The sequence below is a fragment of the Calonectris borealis genome, chromosome 4, assembly GCF_964195595.1.
Source record: "Calonectris borealis chromosome 4, bCalBor7.hap1.2, whole genome shotgun sequence".
NCBI classification, from domain to species: Eukaryota; Metazoa; Chordata; class Aves; order Procellariiformes; family Procellariidae; genus Calonectris; species Calonectris borealis.
The window spans coordinates 13,077,311-13,094,399 of NC_134315.1; the positions used below are offsets into that span (position 1 = coordinate 13,077,311).

At 40.7% G+C, this 17,089-nt stretch overlaps 1 protein-coding gene across 1 annotated transcript in view; it reads right to left on the reverse strand.

Moving 5' to 3' along the window:
• SORCS2 (sortilin related VPS10 domain containing receptor 2) overlaps window positions 1-17,089 on the reverse strand; it is a 591,861-nt gene that overhangs the window by 98,116 nt on the left and 476,656 nt on the right. The window contains exons 4-5 of the mRNA XM_075148660.1: window positions 14,961-15,125; window positions 10,308-10,381 (exon numbers count right to left, since the gene is read on the reverse strand). Coding sequence (XP_075004761.1) covers window positions 10,308-10,381; window positions 14,961-15,125 — 239 coding nt within the window. The remainder of the gene's footprint in view (window positions 1-10,307; window positions 10,382-14,960; window positions 15,126-17,089) is intronic.

The window sequence follows — 17,089 nt, forward strand, 5'->3', positions numbered from 1 at the left end:
GAGGTTGTAACTGATCTGTTTTAACGAACAATGCATGGACACAGAAGATTAAAGTTTCCAACCCAGACTGCTTTTCTTCTTCAGACTTTTGACTAGATGTGAATAAATCACACGGAAGGTTTTTCTTAACCCAGCTCAGGAAAAAGTAGTATCTCTTTCCCCCTGAAGTTCAGACATTTCCCCTACTCCTCCTTTTAAAACTAGCCTTCATTATACAGGGGAACAGTTACTTCTAAAGGGTACGTCCTCTCTTCCTAAACCAGCTGGATCACTTCCCATGGTGTCCATTGACTATAAAGAAGGTTTAGTACGACAGCTCCACGCTGCAGTTTGACAAGCATTTCTTCTCATTGCTTTACCAGATTAAGCTACCCCATTCTGTGTCCCCAGTCTTGCCTCTCTTTCACCGCCTCAGGTATCCCATTGAACTTGCCATGTCCCAGCGTTGGGAATTGTCTAATTTAAAGGTGACCCTACAAAGATGGAAGACACAAGGCTGCTGAAAGAAATTATCATTAAGCTATACCTGTAGATCTCTAACTTTAGACAAGACTGACAGGTGAGATGCAGCTTTTAAGTGCAGAGTTCATCCCTTCTGAAAGGCACGAATTAGGCGAGCAGAATATTTCAAAAATATGGTTTGCGTTTTTCATTGTACACTGATTGTACAGATGAGCTTTAACAGCAGAGACCCTGTTTACTCACTGAAGACGTTACACCCTCAAAGTCTACTTTCGAATGTCAGCTATAGAGCAGAGTTTCTGAACTCCAAAGTCCCTTTACCCAGCTTTACAAACACTTAGGAACAGTCCTTTCTTCTTTTATTGAAAAGACGACCCCGTCTATTATGGCTGCTAAGAAAATCTTCAGAATAGAGTATAACTAATGCAGAGAACTTGAAGCTATATCCCTGAAGAATAAACTAATCTACTTATTCCAGTGGACTCCTCTGCCAACAGTACTTTAAAAAGCAATACTGTTATTTCACCTGTGCTTAAATCATGAACCAAAGGAAAAGTCGTATGACACTATGAAGGCTAAACACAGCCTAGGTCCCTCTGCCCACGCGATACAGCTTTCTTAAAATGATGGGCAAACAATGTACATTCAAGCTACACATACAGTAAATGATCCACTTAAAAGGAAGGCTCAATTACATGTTTTTTCCTATTGAGAAGAAATTTAAGACAATTTCTTTTTTTGCATTTTCACATTTACATATTTACTACTAGCACAACATAAATGCGTTGTATCAGTGTGAGGATTGTGTCCACACATCCGTTCACAAGCACAGTTTATTGTTCCTCAGCTGGCTTTAGGATGGGACCTCTTCAGTCGCCGAGGCGAGCAGCTCCGGTGCCGGCAGATGGGCAGTGGAGCGCTGAAGCACGGTGCACAGGGGGGTTCCCTGAACTGGGGGACCTCAGGGAGCCAGGAGAGCCGCCGGGAGCCCGCAGATCGCGCCACAGCGGCTGAGGAAACCTGGGCGGGGCCTGGAGCAATGGCGGCCATGCCCCCCCACACATATAAAAGATGCCGTTAGGGAGCACTAGCGACCAGGAGCGCCACGACCCGGGCGGGCAAACAGGGTGTGGTGCATCAGCAAGGGTGTGGCACGGCACGGAAGGGCGTGACACGGCAGTTTACATGGAAGGGTGTGCAGGAAGAGTGCTGAAGCTCTGCCAGCTCAACCAGGGAGCAATAGTATCCACCCGGCAGAAAGCCATGTCCTCTCCAAGCTCTGCACCCACCACGGCTGTCGCAGCTTCCCAGACAGAGCTCCGGCGGGAACACGCTGCCGCCCCGGTGCCAGGCTGCGGGCTGTGCCCTGCTCTTACGCCAGCACCGGCCGTCAGCAGCGAGCACAGCTGTGGGAGGTGGCCCAGGCAGAGGAACTCCTCTGCTTGGTGACAGAGCTCCGGGAGGAGGTGAGTAGGCTGAGGGAGAGCGAGAGAGAAACAGACTACTGGAATGGCACCCTGCCTTCCCTGAGACAGGCCCAACAGGCAGGCAGGACGCATGATACGGAGGATTCCCTGTCCTCTCTCCGCCTGGCTGAACACAGTGACTTAAGGGAGAGGGGGGAATGGCGACAAGCCCCTGCCCGGCCAGCAGGCGCGTCTCCTCTGTGACGACCCCACCTCCCCAGGTGCCCCTGCATAATAGGTTCAAGGCTCTGCAAGTGGAACTGAACAATAACGAGGACGACGGTTCATCTAGCTTGGAGGTGTCGCTGAGGTTAAGTCGGCCTATGCCCTGCATCAAAACCTCTTCCATAAAGAAAAGAAGATGGGTCATTGTCATAGGAGACTCCCTTCTGAAGGGAACAGAAGGCCCAATATGCAGACCGGACCCACTTCTTAGGGAAGTCTGCTGCCTTCCTGGGGCCTGGGTTAAAGATGTGAAGAGAAAACTTCCTACCCTGGTATGGCCCTCAGATTACTATCCATTATTGATTTTTCAGGTAGGCAGTGATGAAGTTGCAACGAGAAGTCCAAGGGCAATCGAGAGAGACTTCAGGGCCTCGGGACAACTGGTTAAGGGATCAGGAGCAGAAGTAGCGTTCTCCTCTGTCCTTCCAGTTGCCGGGAATGATGAGGGAAGAAACAGGAAGAGCCAGCAGATCAATACCTGGCTCTGAGCCTAGTGTCACCGGCAGAATTTTGGGTTTTTTGATCATGGGTCAGTCTACACAACACCAGGCCTGCTGGCGACAGATGGGGTACACCTGTCTCAAAGGGGGAAAAGGATCTTTGCACAAGAGTTAGCAGGGCTCATCAGAAGAGCTTTAAACTAGATTTGAAGGTGGAAAGGGATAAAACCAGAAATAAGCCTGGGGGACTCACACCAATGTTTGAGGGATGGTGTGCTAGCGAGGTCCTTTGGTCTGCCGTCTCAGTGGAGGTAAGGGATGGAGATCCATGCGGCAGCAAAGACACAAGGGTTATGGATGTGTTAGAAACCACGGAAGCACCTGAGAATGGTCACATAGGAATTAGGGTTTATCCCCCCAAAAAGGTGGCAGGATCAATAGCCCAATTGAAGTGTACCTACACCAATGCACACAGCATGGGCAACAAACAGGAGGAGCTGGAAACCATTGTGCAGTGGGAATAGTATGATATATAGTTGCCATCACGGAAACATGGTGGGATGACTTGCACAACTGGAGTGCTGCAATGGATGGCTATAAACTCTTCAGAAGGGATAGGCAAGGAAGGGGAGGCATAACTCCCTGTACATTAGGGAGCGTTTTGATTGTCTAAAGCTTAATGATGGTGATGATAGGGTTGAGTGTTTATGGGTAAGAATCAGGAGGAAGACCAATCAGGCAGATATCATGGTGGGAGTCTGTTACAGACCACCCAGCAATGATGAAGAGGCAGATGAAATATACTATAAGCAGCTGGAAGAAGTCTCACAATTGCTAGCCCTTGTTCTCGTGGGAGACTTCAACTTACCGGATGTCTGCTAGAAATACAATGTAACGGAGAGGAAACAGTTTAGGAGGTTCCTGGAGTGTGTGGAAGGTAACTTCCTGACACAGATGGTGAGCGAGCCAACTAGGGAAGGCGTCCCATTGGACCTGTTGTTTGTGAGCAGAGAAGGACTTGTGGGTGATGTGATGGTTGGAGGCTGTCTTGGGCATAGCGATCATGAAATGATAGTTTTCGATTCTTGGAGAAGTAAGGAGGGAAGTCAGCAGAACTGCTACCTTGGACTTCCGGAGGGCAGCCTTTGGCCTGTTTAGGAGCCTGGTTGACAGAGTCCCTTGGGAGGCAGTCCTGAAGGGCAAAGGGGTCCAGGAAGGCTGGACATTCTTGAAGAAGGAAATCTTAAAGGCGCAGGAGCAGGCCGCCTCCATGTGCCAGAAGACAAGCTGACGGGGAAGAAGACCTGCCTGGCTGAAGAGAGAGCTTTGGCTGGAACTCAGGAAAAAAAAGAGTGTTTATGACCTTTGGGAGAAGGGGCAGGCAACTCAGGAAGACTACAAGGATGTCGTGAGCTTATGCAGGGAGAAAATTAGACGGGCCAAAGCCCAACTAGAACTTAATCTGGCCACTGCCGTAAAAGACAATAAAAAATTTTTCTATGAACTCATTAGCAAGAAAAGGAGGGCTAAGGAAAATCTCCATCCTTTATTGGATGCGGGGGGAAACATAGTGACAAAGGATGAGGAAAAGGCTGAGATATTTAATGCCTTCTTTGCCTTAGTCTTTAATAGTAAGACCAGTTGTTCTCTGGATACCCTGAGCTGGAAGACAGGCATGGGGAGCAGAATGAAGTCCCCATAATCCAAGGGGAAACGGTTAGCGACCTGCTACACCTCTTAGACACACACAAGTCTATGGGACCAGATGGGATCCACCCAAGGGTACTGAGGGAGCTGGTGGAAGTGCTCACCAAGCCACTTTCAATCATTTATCAGCAGACCTGGCTAACTGGGGAGATCCCGGACTACTGGAGGCTTACCAATGTGATGTCCATCTACAAGAACGGCCGGAAGGAGGATCCGGGGAACTACAGGCCTGTCAGTCTGACGTCGGTGCCGGGGAAGGTTATGGAGCAGATCACCTTGAGTGCCACCGGGCTATGTTTTGGATTTGTGCTGAAAACAGTGTTGATAACACAGGGATGGTTTAGTTATTGCTGAGCGGTGCTTACACAGAGTCAAGGCCTTTTCTGCTTCTCACATCACCCCACCAGCAAGCAGGCACAAGAAGTTAGGAGGGGACACAGCTCAGACAGCTGACCCCAACTGACCAAAGGGATATTCCATACCATATGACGTCATGCTCAGCATATAAAGCTGGGGGAAGAAGAAGGAAAGGGGGGACGTTTGGAGTGATGGTGTTTGTCTTCCCAAGTAACCGTTATGCGTGATGGAGCCCTGCTTTCCTGGAGATGACTGAACACCTGCCTGCTGATGGGAAGCAGTGAATGAATACCTTGTTTTGCTTTGCTTGCGTGCGCGGCTTTTGCTTTGCCTATTAAACTGTCTTTATCTCAGCCCACGAGTTTTCTCCCTTTTACTCTTCTGATTCTCTCCCCCATCCCACCCGGCAGGGGGAGAGCGAGCGAGCGGCTGAGTGGTGCTCAGTGCTGGCTGGGGTTAAACCACAACAAACAGAAACAAATATCATCCCAAGTGATTAAGTCAAAAGTAAGAATGACTGCCCACACAGATTCTTGGCTTCCCACACAAGAGCCTTTCACACAAAATTCAATGTTAAAGGCTCAGCGAAATCCTCTTTGCATTTCTCTCTCCTTCAGGGCATAACATAGCTGAAATCCCCTCTTTCACCTGACACTTGAATAGCCAGGAACCTGCTACACTTGACATTAATGGGTACAGCTGTGATTGATTACCCATATGGGATTTCATGGTGAGAACAGAACTTTGGTCCCCTGAGAACAACTGCTCTACCCAAATAAACTAGTCATTTTTTATTTTTATGTTCTCACCTCTCATGAAAATGGAGAACCTATAGCTAAAAATAAGAGTTACAGACACCCATAGCATAGGATCCACATATCCTAGTGAGTCGAGGATAAAGCATTTCTAAGGCTCTAGACAGGGTCATAAAGGAAATGTGCTGGGCCTAATTATCTGGTAATTACTGATCCATGACTTACTGTCCTGGGGTATATTTGTGCTGGTGCAGACGGCTGATTCACCATCTATTCTTCGCTTATGTATTACTAAGCTCTATTTTGAGAAATCAAAAGGAACTTAACTGGTGCATAAGCCTTGGGGACTGTGAAGAATAGCAGCAGAGCCAGAGGAATCCCCAACTGCACTACTCTTCCTTCTTCTCAAGGATTACCACATAATACACCATTCTTTTTTTAAAATGGGCTTGGTATATAAAACCAATTACATACCATGTGATGTGTGGGTTTTTAATGTTTGGCTGGGATAGGTCATATCTCTCCCTCCTACAAATACACCAAGAACTGGAAAAAGTACTTATAAAGGACGGGTACTGTGACATCCCTTAAACAGAAAACATCACATTGGGGCAAATACTGCATGGCCAGTTGCAGTTTATATGCAACAGTAAAACTGGTCACGGTAATCAAAGTTTCTTAATTTTAAAGCACAAGAATTTGCTCAAAATTAAAACTTTTCACATTAAAAAAAAAAGGATTTGAATCTTCCTAGCTAGTATTTATACAGAAATAAAAGATTTATTTTCTAATTATTGATACAAAATGAATTTTTTTGTTTTGAATTACAGTGTGACTTAGTATTTCATTTTATTAAGTTAATTTCAAATCAATATTTCATGATTTTGCTTTGAAAAATTAAAAAAAGCTTTTTAATGAACAATGTCAGAGCATTTATTTCCAGTATTTCCGTATTTTCTGAACAGTTTTTTTTTTTTTGCTATATTTTTATTTTTTCATTTCAACTTGAATGAGAAAACAATCAAAGAAAAATAAAGACATTTCTAGAATACATCTGTTTTGCAACCATCTTTACATCTATCTGCAGCCTTACAGCTCTTTTGTTTTCAGAATAGAATAGAATATTTTCAGTTGGAAGGAACCTACAACAATCATCTAGTCTAACTGCCTGACCACTTCAAGGCTGACCAAAAGTTAAAGCATGTTATTAAGGGCATTGTCCAAGTGCCTCTTAAACACTGACAGGCTTGGGGCATTGACCACCTCTCTAGGAAGCCTGTTTTGCCTCCTAAGATGCTAGGAGAAGACAAACTCCTATGAACGATGAGTCAACTTTCCTATGAAGAAAGGCCGAGAAAGTTGGAGTTATTCAGCCTGGAGAAGAGAAGGCTTCAGGGAGACCTTATTGCAGCCTTTCAGTACTTAAAGGGGGCTTACAAGAAAGATGGCGGCAAACTTTTTAGCAGGGCCTGTTGCGACAGGACAAGGGGGAATGGTTTTAAACTAAAAGAGGGTAGATTTAGACTAGATATAAGGAGGAAATTTTTTACAGTGAGAGTGGTGAAGCACTGGAACAGGTTGCCCAGAGAGGTGGTGGATGCCCCATCCCTGGAAACATTCAAGTTCAGGTTGGACGGGGCTCTGAGCAACCTGATCGAGTTGAAGATGTCCCTGCTCATTGCAGGGGGGCTGGACTAGATGACCTTTAAAGGTCCCTTCCAACCCAAACTATTCTGTGATTCTATGATGGTCCAGAACACTTGAAAAGCAAATAAAGCCTAGAAGATTATTTTAGTATATTGCTTATAAACCTACAGTATAAGATCTGAACGTAAATAGTTTAAACTACTCAGTCCCTCCTGACCTTCCCTTAATATAAATACATAAGACATTCCATTAAATTAATTGCATTTAGATTTTCATTGAGTAAAAAAAATGCTTCTTCAGGAAATGCATGAAGATCTGGCTGCTGCTGGAGGCACAGGAAAAATTTGTTTTTACAAAGCAGAGGAAAATATGATGACTGATAATATTTGTAGTTACCAGGCTGAAATAAAAATCTTAGGCTATATTATCAACCTCAGTGGCAAAGTTCAACTGCAATCAAAGAAGAAACATCTGTTAAAGATCTGCCCAGTGAAATGTTCTTGGCACAACCAGCCAGTATCAGCAAGACACATGCCCTCATTTATGGTGAGATGTTCAATTACTTTGAATTCTTTTCACCTACCTTTAACACATCAGATGTTATATATTGCCAGGAAAACAATACTGGACTTAGTGTCCTAATAGCCAAGGTATGACAAAGCCCATATTCTTACATCTGTTGAGAACTACACAAATGCTTGTTTCTATCTAGCACTCGGATAACTCAGGTGATGAAGGCCATAAAGTAGTGGAAAGTTTCGTATAATGACAGAGTAACTCCCACTGGGAGGCCATCACGCCCAACCCTCCACTCGCAGCAGATTCTGTCCCATATGATACTAGAAGTAAAATATATTTATATATCTTTATTTCTATGGAACTTTAACACAAGGATCATTTGGCACTGATGAGGCACTGAACTTCTGCTCCCAAATCCTTGCTGTTGCTGGCTGATACGAGAACTCAGAATAGTCTATATACAGAAAAGGGGAAAACAAAAACCTAGAAAATATTTCTAATGGTTATAACTCTACAGACTCTTAGAATTTATTATTCTTATCTGAGAAGAATGTGAGATTTATGAACAACCATGACTTTGAAGTACTACATGGGAGTTATTCCTATCGAAGCTCCAGGACACTTCCCTGATTGTGTCTGAATGATATAAGGAAACATAAAGATTCTGAAACACAGTAAAATACAGACTTAATATTAAACGTGCACTTGCTGGCTTTAATTCTTACATACAAAAAACATTGACAGATTGTTTGAGTCACAGCAAAACTGACACATATTTCAGTGGTATGCTACATTTTTCATAATCTCAGTGTGCTAAATATACCTCGACTCAGATAAGAAAAACATCATTAAACAAGTCTGCAAGAGAGAGGCTTCCACGATTCTTTCTTACCTGTTAGTGACTTTGATGGTTTTCAGACCTAATACATTTGAAAAATCTCTTTGATTAAAGACAGAGAGCCACATGCCCTCCTGATTTACACCCTGTATAATCTTGCTAAGGAAAAATCAGTTATAAGGCAGACATGACATTTCTGACCCACTGGGTTACTTGTAAATTATTATACCCTTTCACATGGTAGTTAACAGACCCGTGAAGTGTATTGCCTATGAAACTCCAGCTGCTGTGTAGAAGTAAGTTCTTCAATAAGGCTATATTTTACAGGAGCAAGTAAGCAGAAAGTGTCAGGCTGACTCAAATACTTCAGCAGAAAAGGCTGAGACAAACTAGAGTAAATCAGATGGGTGTTACTACAAACCAACTGCAGGCTGCTTTTCTAAAAGTATGGACAGTAAGTAGTTTGCAGACTGAAAAAGAGGCGCTTGGAAGTGTGAAAAAACTTCCTTGATATGGCCAGGGGTAATTACAGCAACAGGGCAGCAGGGCAGGTTAGGTCTTGTGCTCCCAGCTCTTCCAAACAGTGTTTAACCTGTCCACGTGTCCCTGCCCTGGGTCACAACCTCCCCCCTGGCCAGGTTCAGCAGAAGCACACATGCCAGCACACCTTTGGACTCGCCAAGCTACATTTTGGGCCAGTGGCCAATGTATCTTAGGCACCGTAACAGCTCTGCATGCTTTGTAGCCTCGACACCAGCAATTTAAGCAGGTTGGGGTTTTGTTTGTTTTGTGTTTCCCCGAGAATGGCCAGGATGACTACCTATTTCAACTCAAGAGAAAAGCAACTACCTGAAGAACAAGGAGGATCACAGCATGAATGCCAAACGCATCGCAAATCCTGCAACCAGGATTAGGTAAATCCATTCCAATACTGGCAACACCACTAGCAAACCACAAAATACTGCTGAAAACCAGATATTGCTCCATAGACACATGGATAATTATACTTTACATAATTGACACAGATCAGAGTCCTTCTATAACTAAAATCAAAAGTCATTTAGGGAACAGAAGTGTCTACCATGTTATGACTAATTCTGTAATAAAAAATACCAATTATTGGTAATGATACAGTTACACACAGTCCATATTTACACACTGAAGTAAAATGTGAAAGGAGGAATTCTCTGGCTTTTTCAATAGAAATTAGATAAATGTTGAGTGTACAAATTGACCATTTTTAAATGCAAAAATGAATTTAAAACAGTATCAAAAGGTTAATTTTGGTGTAAAGTAAGTTATACACTTTTCAGATTAATTTCATTTGTATAAAAACAGGCATTGACTTATTCTTCAAACATTTTGTCAACCTGCTTAAATCACTTCTTAAACATTTTGAGAGACAGCAAAATATCTGAGCTGAAAATGAAATCATTTCATGTATGTGTACTTGATAAAGTCATTATTTTCGACCAATTTCCTTAATAGTGTAAGTTTATATATGACTCCAGTTAATAGGTCTGATTCAACCTCTCTTAAAAAAAAGTTATAGATTTTTCTCTGCAAAAATACTGCTCTCCTTTCTAAAGATCAATTTCACCAGTAAAATGAAGAGCAGTTTCATTGGACATTACAGTTCTCTTTAAATCTTGGACTCCAGATCTGGATCTATAGATCCAGACCTATAACCCTTATATGTGCTGACACACAGTATGATCACTAGCATGAGTATGAATTTGCAATCGTGGATGCAGCAACACTGACATACTCAATCTGCAAAAGATGCCAAGGCTCGTACTGTCCTCATCAGTACCTCTGGAAACATCTTTCTTGATTAGAATGAAATACTTTTGCTGTTCATTTTTGATTTGGAAAATAACAGACTTCTTACCAAAAAATATGATCTTTTGAAACTCGTTCCTGCAGAAGGATCCATTTTTTGCCCAAGTCAATGGATACATAAACCTACAAAAGAATAAAAAAAAAAAAAAAAAGTTAGATGATAGAAAACTGTGAATGATGTACATCTTCAAAGACAGGTCCTATGCCACTATTAAAATGACAGATTGCACACCAATAAAAAAGAAAAAAATCATTACCAGGAACTCTCTACAATGTTTTTCAAACTAATAACCTTTCATAGAGAAAATCTTTTAAAATATAATCTATAATGAACAAAACTCCATGACAATGTCTTCTTGTTTACCATGAAAACAATTCACAGTTCATTTTGGGTCAGATTCTTTTTTACCTCAGCATAGTTGCACAAAAGGGATGGTAAAAGGATACTTTTCTTCTCCTCCTTCCCATTCATTGACCAAACAAGCACAAATGCTTCAAGCTTTAATTCCATCAAAAATATTTAAGCCAGGAAGTCAATGGATTTAAAACTCTGCTACAATAGGACCAAAAGATATTAGAGAAGTGCTTAAGGGATTTGATGAGGAGAGATGTACTTAAGGGCTTGCTTCATGGATACCAATTTGTGACCCATGAGAAATGGTCACTCAGCAGAGAGGCAGAAGATGGCCTGGAGGAGGAGGACTTGAGCTCCACCTTCCTCTGAACTGTTCACCCATGGTATAAAAGCAAACGCTAATGAGATGGATGGATATCAAGAGTGCAGATGAAAGCTGTTTTCCGCAGAAAAAAGTGGGACATAAAATAGCGATTCAAAAACCTCCCTCCAGCATTTGCCTTCATAATGTGTTTCCTCTAGTTAAAATAGGAAATACCTATCGGACTTCTAAAAAGACAGATTTAAAGCCCCCTGTTGCCTGTATGCATTTCTTATTTGACCCGATTTACATATGATGGGTTTTTTCTTAATATCTCTAATAGAGAAGAAAAGGCAAGTAAAACTTTTCTTCTCTGATGTGGGAATAAGTCACCAGTTCAGTCGCTAATTGTTCTGGGGAAAGTGTCTTATGAGGACTAGGAAGAAATGTTTTTGTTTTAAAATGACAGCTTCAGTGACAAATGAAAAAAAAAAAACGACCCACGATTATGTATTATGTTTTACTACAGAAAACCGGCAATATTAATATGTAAAGGCTGAGGTAACTTATCTCAGCATAAACTCCATGGGTAATTTTACTCAAATTTGAATTAGAGATAAAACCGTATTTCCCAGTTACTCTGCACTTCACAATGACTTGGCTTTGTTCCACTGCATCCTCAATTAAAGCAGGTAGACAGACCGCAGTTCGGGTAAGAAACTACAATCGGGACTCAAATTGCTTATTTTAGCAATGCATAGACAGAAATGATCAGGGACCAAAAAGTCTTCAACCTCAGATCTAAATACTTTAATGATGGGGCTGCAGAGCCAGGCTCCCAGTTTACCTGCTAACTTTCTGATCTTAGTTTTATTATGTGGGTTAGGGTTTGCTGCAACCAGTGTATTTTATAGCATATAGCTTAGAGCAACCTCCTGGGAGGGAGGGATGTGGCTTTGAATGGGCTAGACTGTGCAAGATGGGGAACCTAAGCTGCTTCTTCAAACGTTTGTCACCGCAGGCATTACAAAACTATTTGTTTGACCATCTTTCTAAAAGGGTGGACCCTGCTCAGCTAGTTACCTGCCTCAGCAGACTGCTATCTATCTGGAAGAGATGATCCTTTAAGGCACTGCCCTAACCTGGTGTCCAAGCTGCAAAGAAAGCCAAGAATTCAGAGGTTCCTGGCAAGAGGGAAAAGAGCTATTTAGGATAAGAGACAATACTGGCACATGAACAAAAGGATATAATTTTGTCATGGATTAATTTCAGAAGAAAATGAGAGAAGATTCCCACCATTAGAACAGTGATGCCTCTGCCGCAGGGGCCAAAAAAGACCAAACTAAACCCAACCCCCTCCCACCAACCCCAAACTACCTCCCCTCGTAGGACTGATAAGGCACAATCAAACTGAGAGGAATTTTTAACTGATGCACTATTTGAAATAAATAAAAAATAATGTTTAACTAACTTATGCACACATTCAACTTCCTGTAATTAAAAAAAAAGGCCCATATATGACAAAACTACTAAATGAGATTAGATATGAGGTGAAAACAGTTATATTAGTGGACAACTAAAATCTCTGGCTTCAGCAAACACATCTAATAAATGTTATAACTCTGCTTATTGCCACCCATGTAATAAATGTCTGGAATCACTTAAAAAAATGGAAAATGCTTTTCTCAGTTTTGCCATTTTTTCATCCTTTCAGCTTTCAAATGAACAATTAAAATCTACTGCATCCTTGTCGAGTTTTAAAAAAATCTAGAAGCATTTATATAGACTCAGTGAGTAGCTGATTGTTATTCATTATAACTGAGGTAGCCAGAAAAAGAAAGTATAGATTTGGGGCAGTAAATAGATTAATCCAACCACATTGACTGGATTTGCATTCATTTGTAGTGTCAGCTAGAGGCTAGAGCTTTAGTTAAACAAAATCTAGGGTTCTGAATGAAAGAACAACGCATATTTTGCAATATAAAATAAGCCCTAAATCAAATCAGAGGTTGTGAGAAAGGCCGTGATGCTCCAGCAGACAGAGAAGCCTGATTGCTATTTATGAAGGATGTGATCTTGTATTCCTTGTATTCTCAAAAGTGCCTTTTTAAGAAATCATTTGAGTTACAGGAGGTAATGGCTTCTCCTGAGTTTTAGATTGTGTTACATCCTGATAGTACTTTCTTTCAGTGAAGGTAAAGTTACTTAACTCAAAAACATCTCCCTAGGCCAAATTCAGATCAACACACTCTCTCAAGGCCATTGATTTTAGTACAGCAACCTCCTTTTATGTCAAGTTGCAATTTTCATTTTCAGCTCCTCCTTTGCCAACATCACTTCACCTTCCTCTCCCCGCTAGGCCAAATATATCAGAACTTATACAAAATTTAAGCAGGTTACTGACCCAGTTATAGTCAAAGGCGTCCTTCATTCCTACACATCTTAGGTAAAGATGTAGGACTTATCCAGTAAGTCTTTATGATGTCATATTGAAAGCCTGAGAAAAGTCTATCAAATTGCCTAACCCTTCCTGCTACTAATGCAGAGCTGTTCTTTACTGAATATTTTGTAGGTTTTTTTGTCCAGTCACATTTTAAATGTGGCAAATAACAGCATCACTCCGTTTGGAAGATGATCCAAGTATAAATTGCCTGAAAACCTCCCTATCACGGATAATTCATCACAACACAAAGCAAATGCTTCACTTGGTGCTCCTGCCCCCTTCTCTTCCCTGGCAAATATTTCTACCCACTTGTTGTGGCTGGTCAACTTCTTCAATACACTTCTTTGGACTCTTACACTTAAAGTTTATGCCATTTATTTTTTCAAGACATTTGATCTTCTAACTATACAAAAGTCAGGAATTATATCTATCATCAGAAACAAAAGTCAAAGCGAAAAAAGAGCTTTTCATAAGATAGGCTTTTCATAACTTCAGGCTTCCCTGAAGTATTTTGTTTACATAACATGCATTCAACACATTTGTAATTGTGTTAGGATTTCAAATTGAAGCTGCTAAGTAAAATATTTCATGTAATTTGTGACTGAGTTTGGTTTCTTATATTTTTTATTCTAGTTCTAACCTTATTTGCAACTGCCTGTAAAGATGAATTGTTTTGGGATCAGCTATTAATTCACATATCCCAGAAAACATCCCAAAGGATGATAACTTGATATAACATCACTGAAATCAGTGCAGTATTTGATTGCAGCATGAAAAACTTGCTCTGACTAGTCTCACCACCTGAATATAAACCTTCTGTGCAGTCTGACAAGGATGAAAATGGACTAGAGTTCATCTAATTGCAGCTTATAACAGGAGTAACGATGGAGGTGAGTCAAGACCACTACTAGGACCAGAGTCACAGTGACTTTACAGCTGCAGTTTTGGCACCATGAAAAAGAGATGAACTACACACTTACAGACTGTGTGCTCACTCATCAGTGTTTAGCCTAACCCATCCAGAAAAATGACTTTATAAATTAATGAGAAGAAATCTGAAAGATGGTCAAAATTTACAAACCACATGATACAACTCCTGAATCTGAAAGTGGTATAAATGCATAATGAGAGAATTATTCTACATTTCTACAGATTCAGTGATTCCCAAACTCCTCTCCTGCTGTACAACTGTGCAGTTTATTTTATATCACTTTATTTTACATCCCATGAATGGCCTTTGGAGGCACTATTTCAGCTTCATTAACCTTCTACTACACTATAAATTAGAGAGCAATTGCTTATGGTCACTTTCTAGGGAGGAGCACATTTCAGAGGTAGTATTTAACAATATCATACAGGAGGATAAATATTACCAATATCCATATCAATGAAAACGCCAGGATTGAAATTGCTGTAAAAACAAAGATTTGGACATGAACACAATAAATATTTAAATAAGCCTCTCAAAAAACAAATATGGTTCCCATCTGGACTACTCATATTTCATGAAACCCAACACTAATCAGCGTATCAGAACAGTTTTATAGCTCCTTAACAAAGTAATTTCTAAATTTCAAACAAATGCAACATCTTCAAGCTTTACCTTGCCTTCCTTGGTATAAGCAAGTACTTTATCTTCTTCTTTCGGGTGAAAAAGGAGAGTTTCCACAAAGAAAGTAATGGGTTGTTTCTGGAAAGTGGCTCCTTCATCCATGCTTATGAAAAGGCTTTGGTCGCGGTCATTATGGGAAGAACTTACAAGAATTATCTAAAAGACAAAACCGACAACATATATTCAGAAGACTGTTTTCTCTATAACAGACAACACAGCCTTATTTTTCTTGTGTAAATGTCAGATTTTGTACGTACCTTACCTATCAAAATTTTGTGGACAAGAAACTCAAAAGCATCTAAGAGATAAGGACTGCAAGATCCTATTAATCTTCCCTGACCAAATCTGTGAATGTTAAATTCTGTAACTTCTCTTGCAAATCACACCAAATCAATCACACTCCTCACCTCTACTCGAAATGACTGTCTTGGATTTTGGTCCTCGTGCAAGGTTCACAAAGCCACATAAGAAAATCTTCAGACTAACCAAAAAAGAATTAATACTAGTAATGACTCATTTTAACATATCCATATAAATACATCACTCCATCTAATGAGGCTGCCTTTAAAAATACTAAATGTAAAAATAATCACTGTTATAGTTATATCAGAAGAATGACCCAGGAGAAAGAACTAGTTTATAACATCTCTCCATTGCTTCACCATTCTCCTCCTGCTGACTCATTTTGGTTAAAAAGGCAATTCATTCTGATGCAGAAAAATATACTTATCAATTATTTACATTTGCTTCTCAGGTCCAGATAATACCTTGACTCAAACATATTAACAGCTTGAGCTGTCTCGTGTGAATTTCATGTCAGGCTTTTAACAACAAAGAAATTCTCCCCACATAATTTAATCAGAATTTCACTCTTTTCAACTTTTTCACCTTTTGCAGTTGGCCTGCGTGTTATAGAGTGGTTCTAAAAATGCCCATTTTTATTGTCTTTCCAGATCAAACAGGCCCAGTTTGCATTCAAAAAGGTGCCTTTATCAACTGATAGCCTACAAACAAAACATGGATTTTCAAAGCCCAGCTGGGCTCTATTTGTCTCACACTTCAAAAACAATTAAAAAAAAATCCTGAATTCAAAATGTATTTAGAATAACGAGCAAATGATGCAGAAGACCTCACAGAATCCTGATCACTGTGATACAGTGACTGTAAATCGCTTACAGAGATAAATGGCAATGAGTTATACAACCAGAATTACAATAATGTGAATACAGAGAAGGAAATATATTAGACAAAACAGTACAATTTTTATGCAGTTACCTTTTTAGAGTAAAGCTGAAGTTAAAAATTTGAAATTTTTAATGAATTACACAGATATGACAGCTGGACTGAGCTTTTACTGCAATTGGTCTGTGGAGAAAAACTATAAATACAACATTTGTAGATGCTCTAATTTGACAGGTTACTTAAGCATGTGCACTTGTACTTGAAGCACATACACAGTTGCACTAATTTCTGCATAGTTTTCACTTACATAAAATGGGGCACGTATTGAAGTCCATTGTTGAACAAGAGAGAATTGCACATACTTCAGGGTCCATGGTCCACCGCTGAAACCCACACTAAAGCATATATTAAGCCAAACCTACTTTTATTAGCTGTGTGACTAGGTCAGAAGAAGAGCAAGATAATAGTCCATAACCTTGCTATGATCTTGTATTTTTTTAATGGTATACTTTACCCAAGAGTAGGAAACTGTATCATTTTTATTGGAAAGCCTCTATAAATGACACCTTCACAAATGCCATCTCTTATTCCTATCCAATGGCTTCCTGTCTCTTGGCAAACTCTTCAAACAGTCTCTGTTTAATTTATTGCTATATACACTCCAAGTATGCTGCTGGTTGCCTAGATCCAGCACTCAAAGATTCTTGTAACACACTCATTTGGGAAGTTTTCTGCAGAGGGCACAACACCAACCTAAAATTCAATGTGCTGTCGTGTGCTGCCCTGTCCCTTTGCTTGCATGGCAAGGTGGCGTGAAGCAGCATTTATGCCCAGCACAGAGATCTGTGCTTTCTTTACTACACCACCATCTGCAACTCAGGCTCAAAACATCTGGTTTTTCTTGGAAATAAACGAATTCAAACTATCTGCACGCTGAG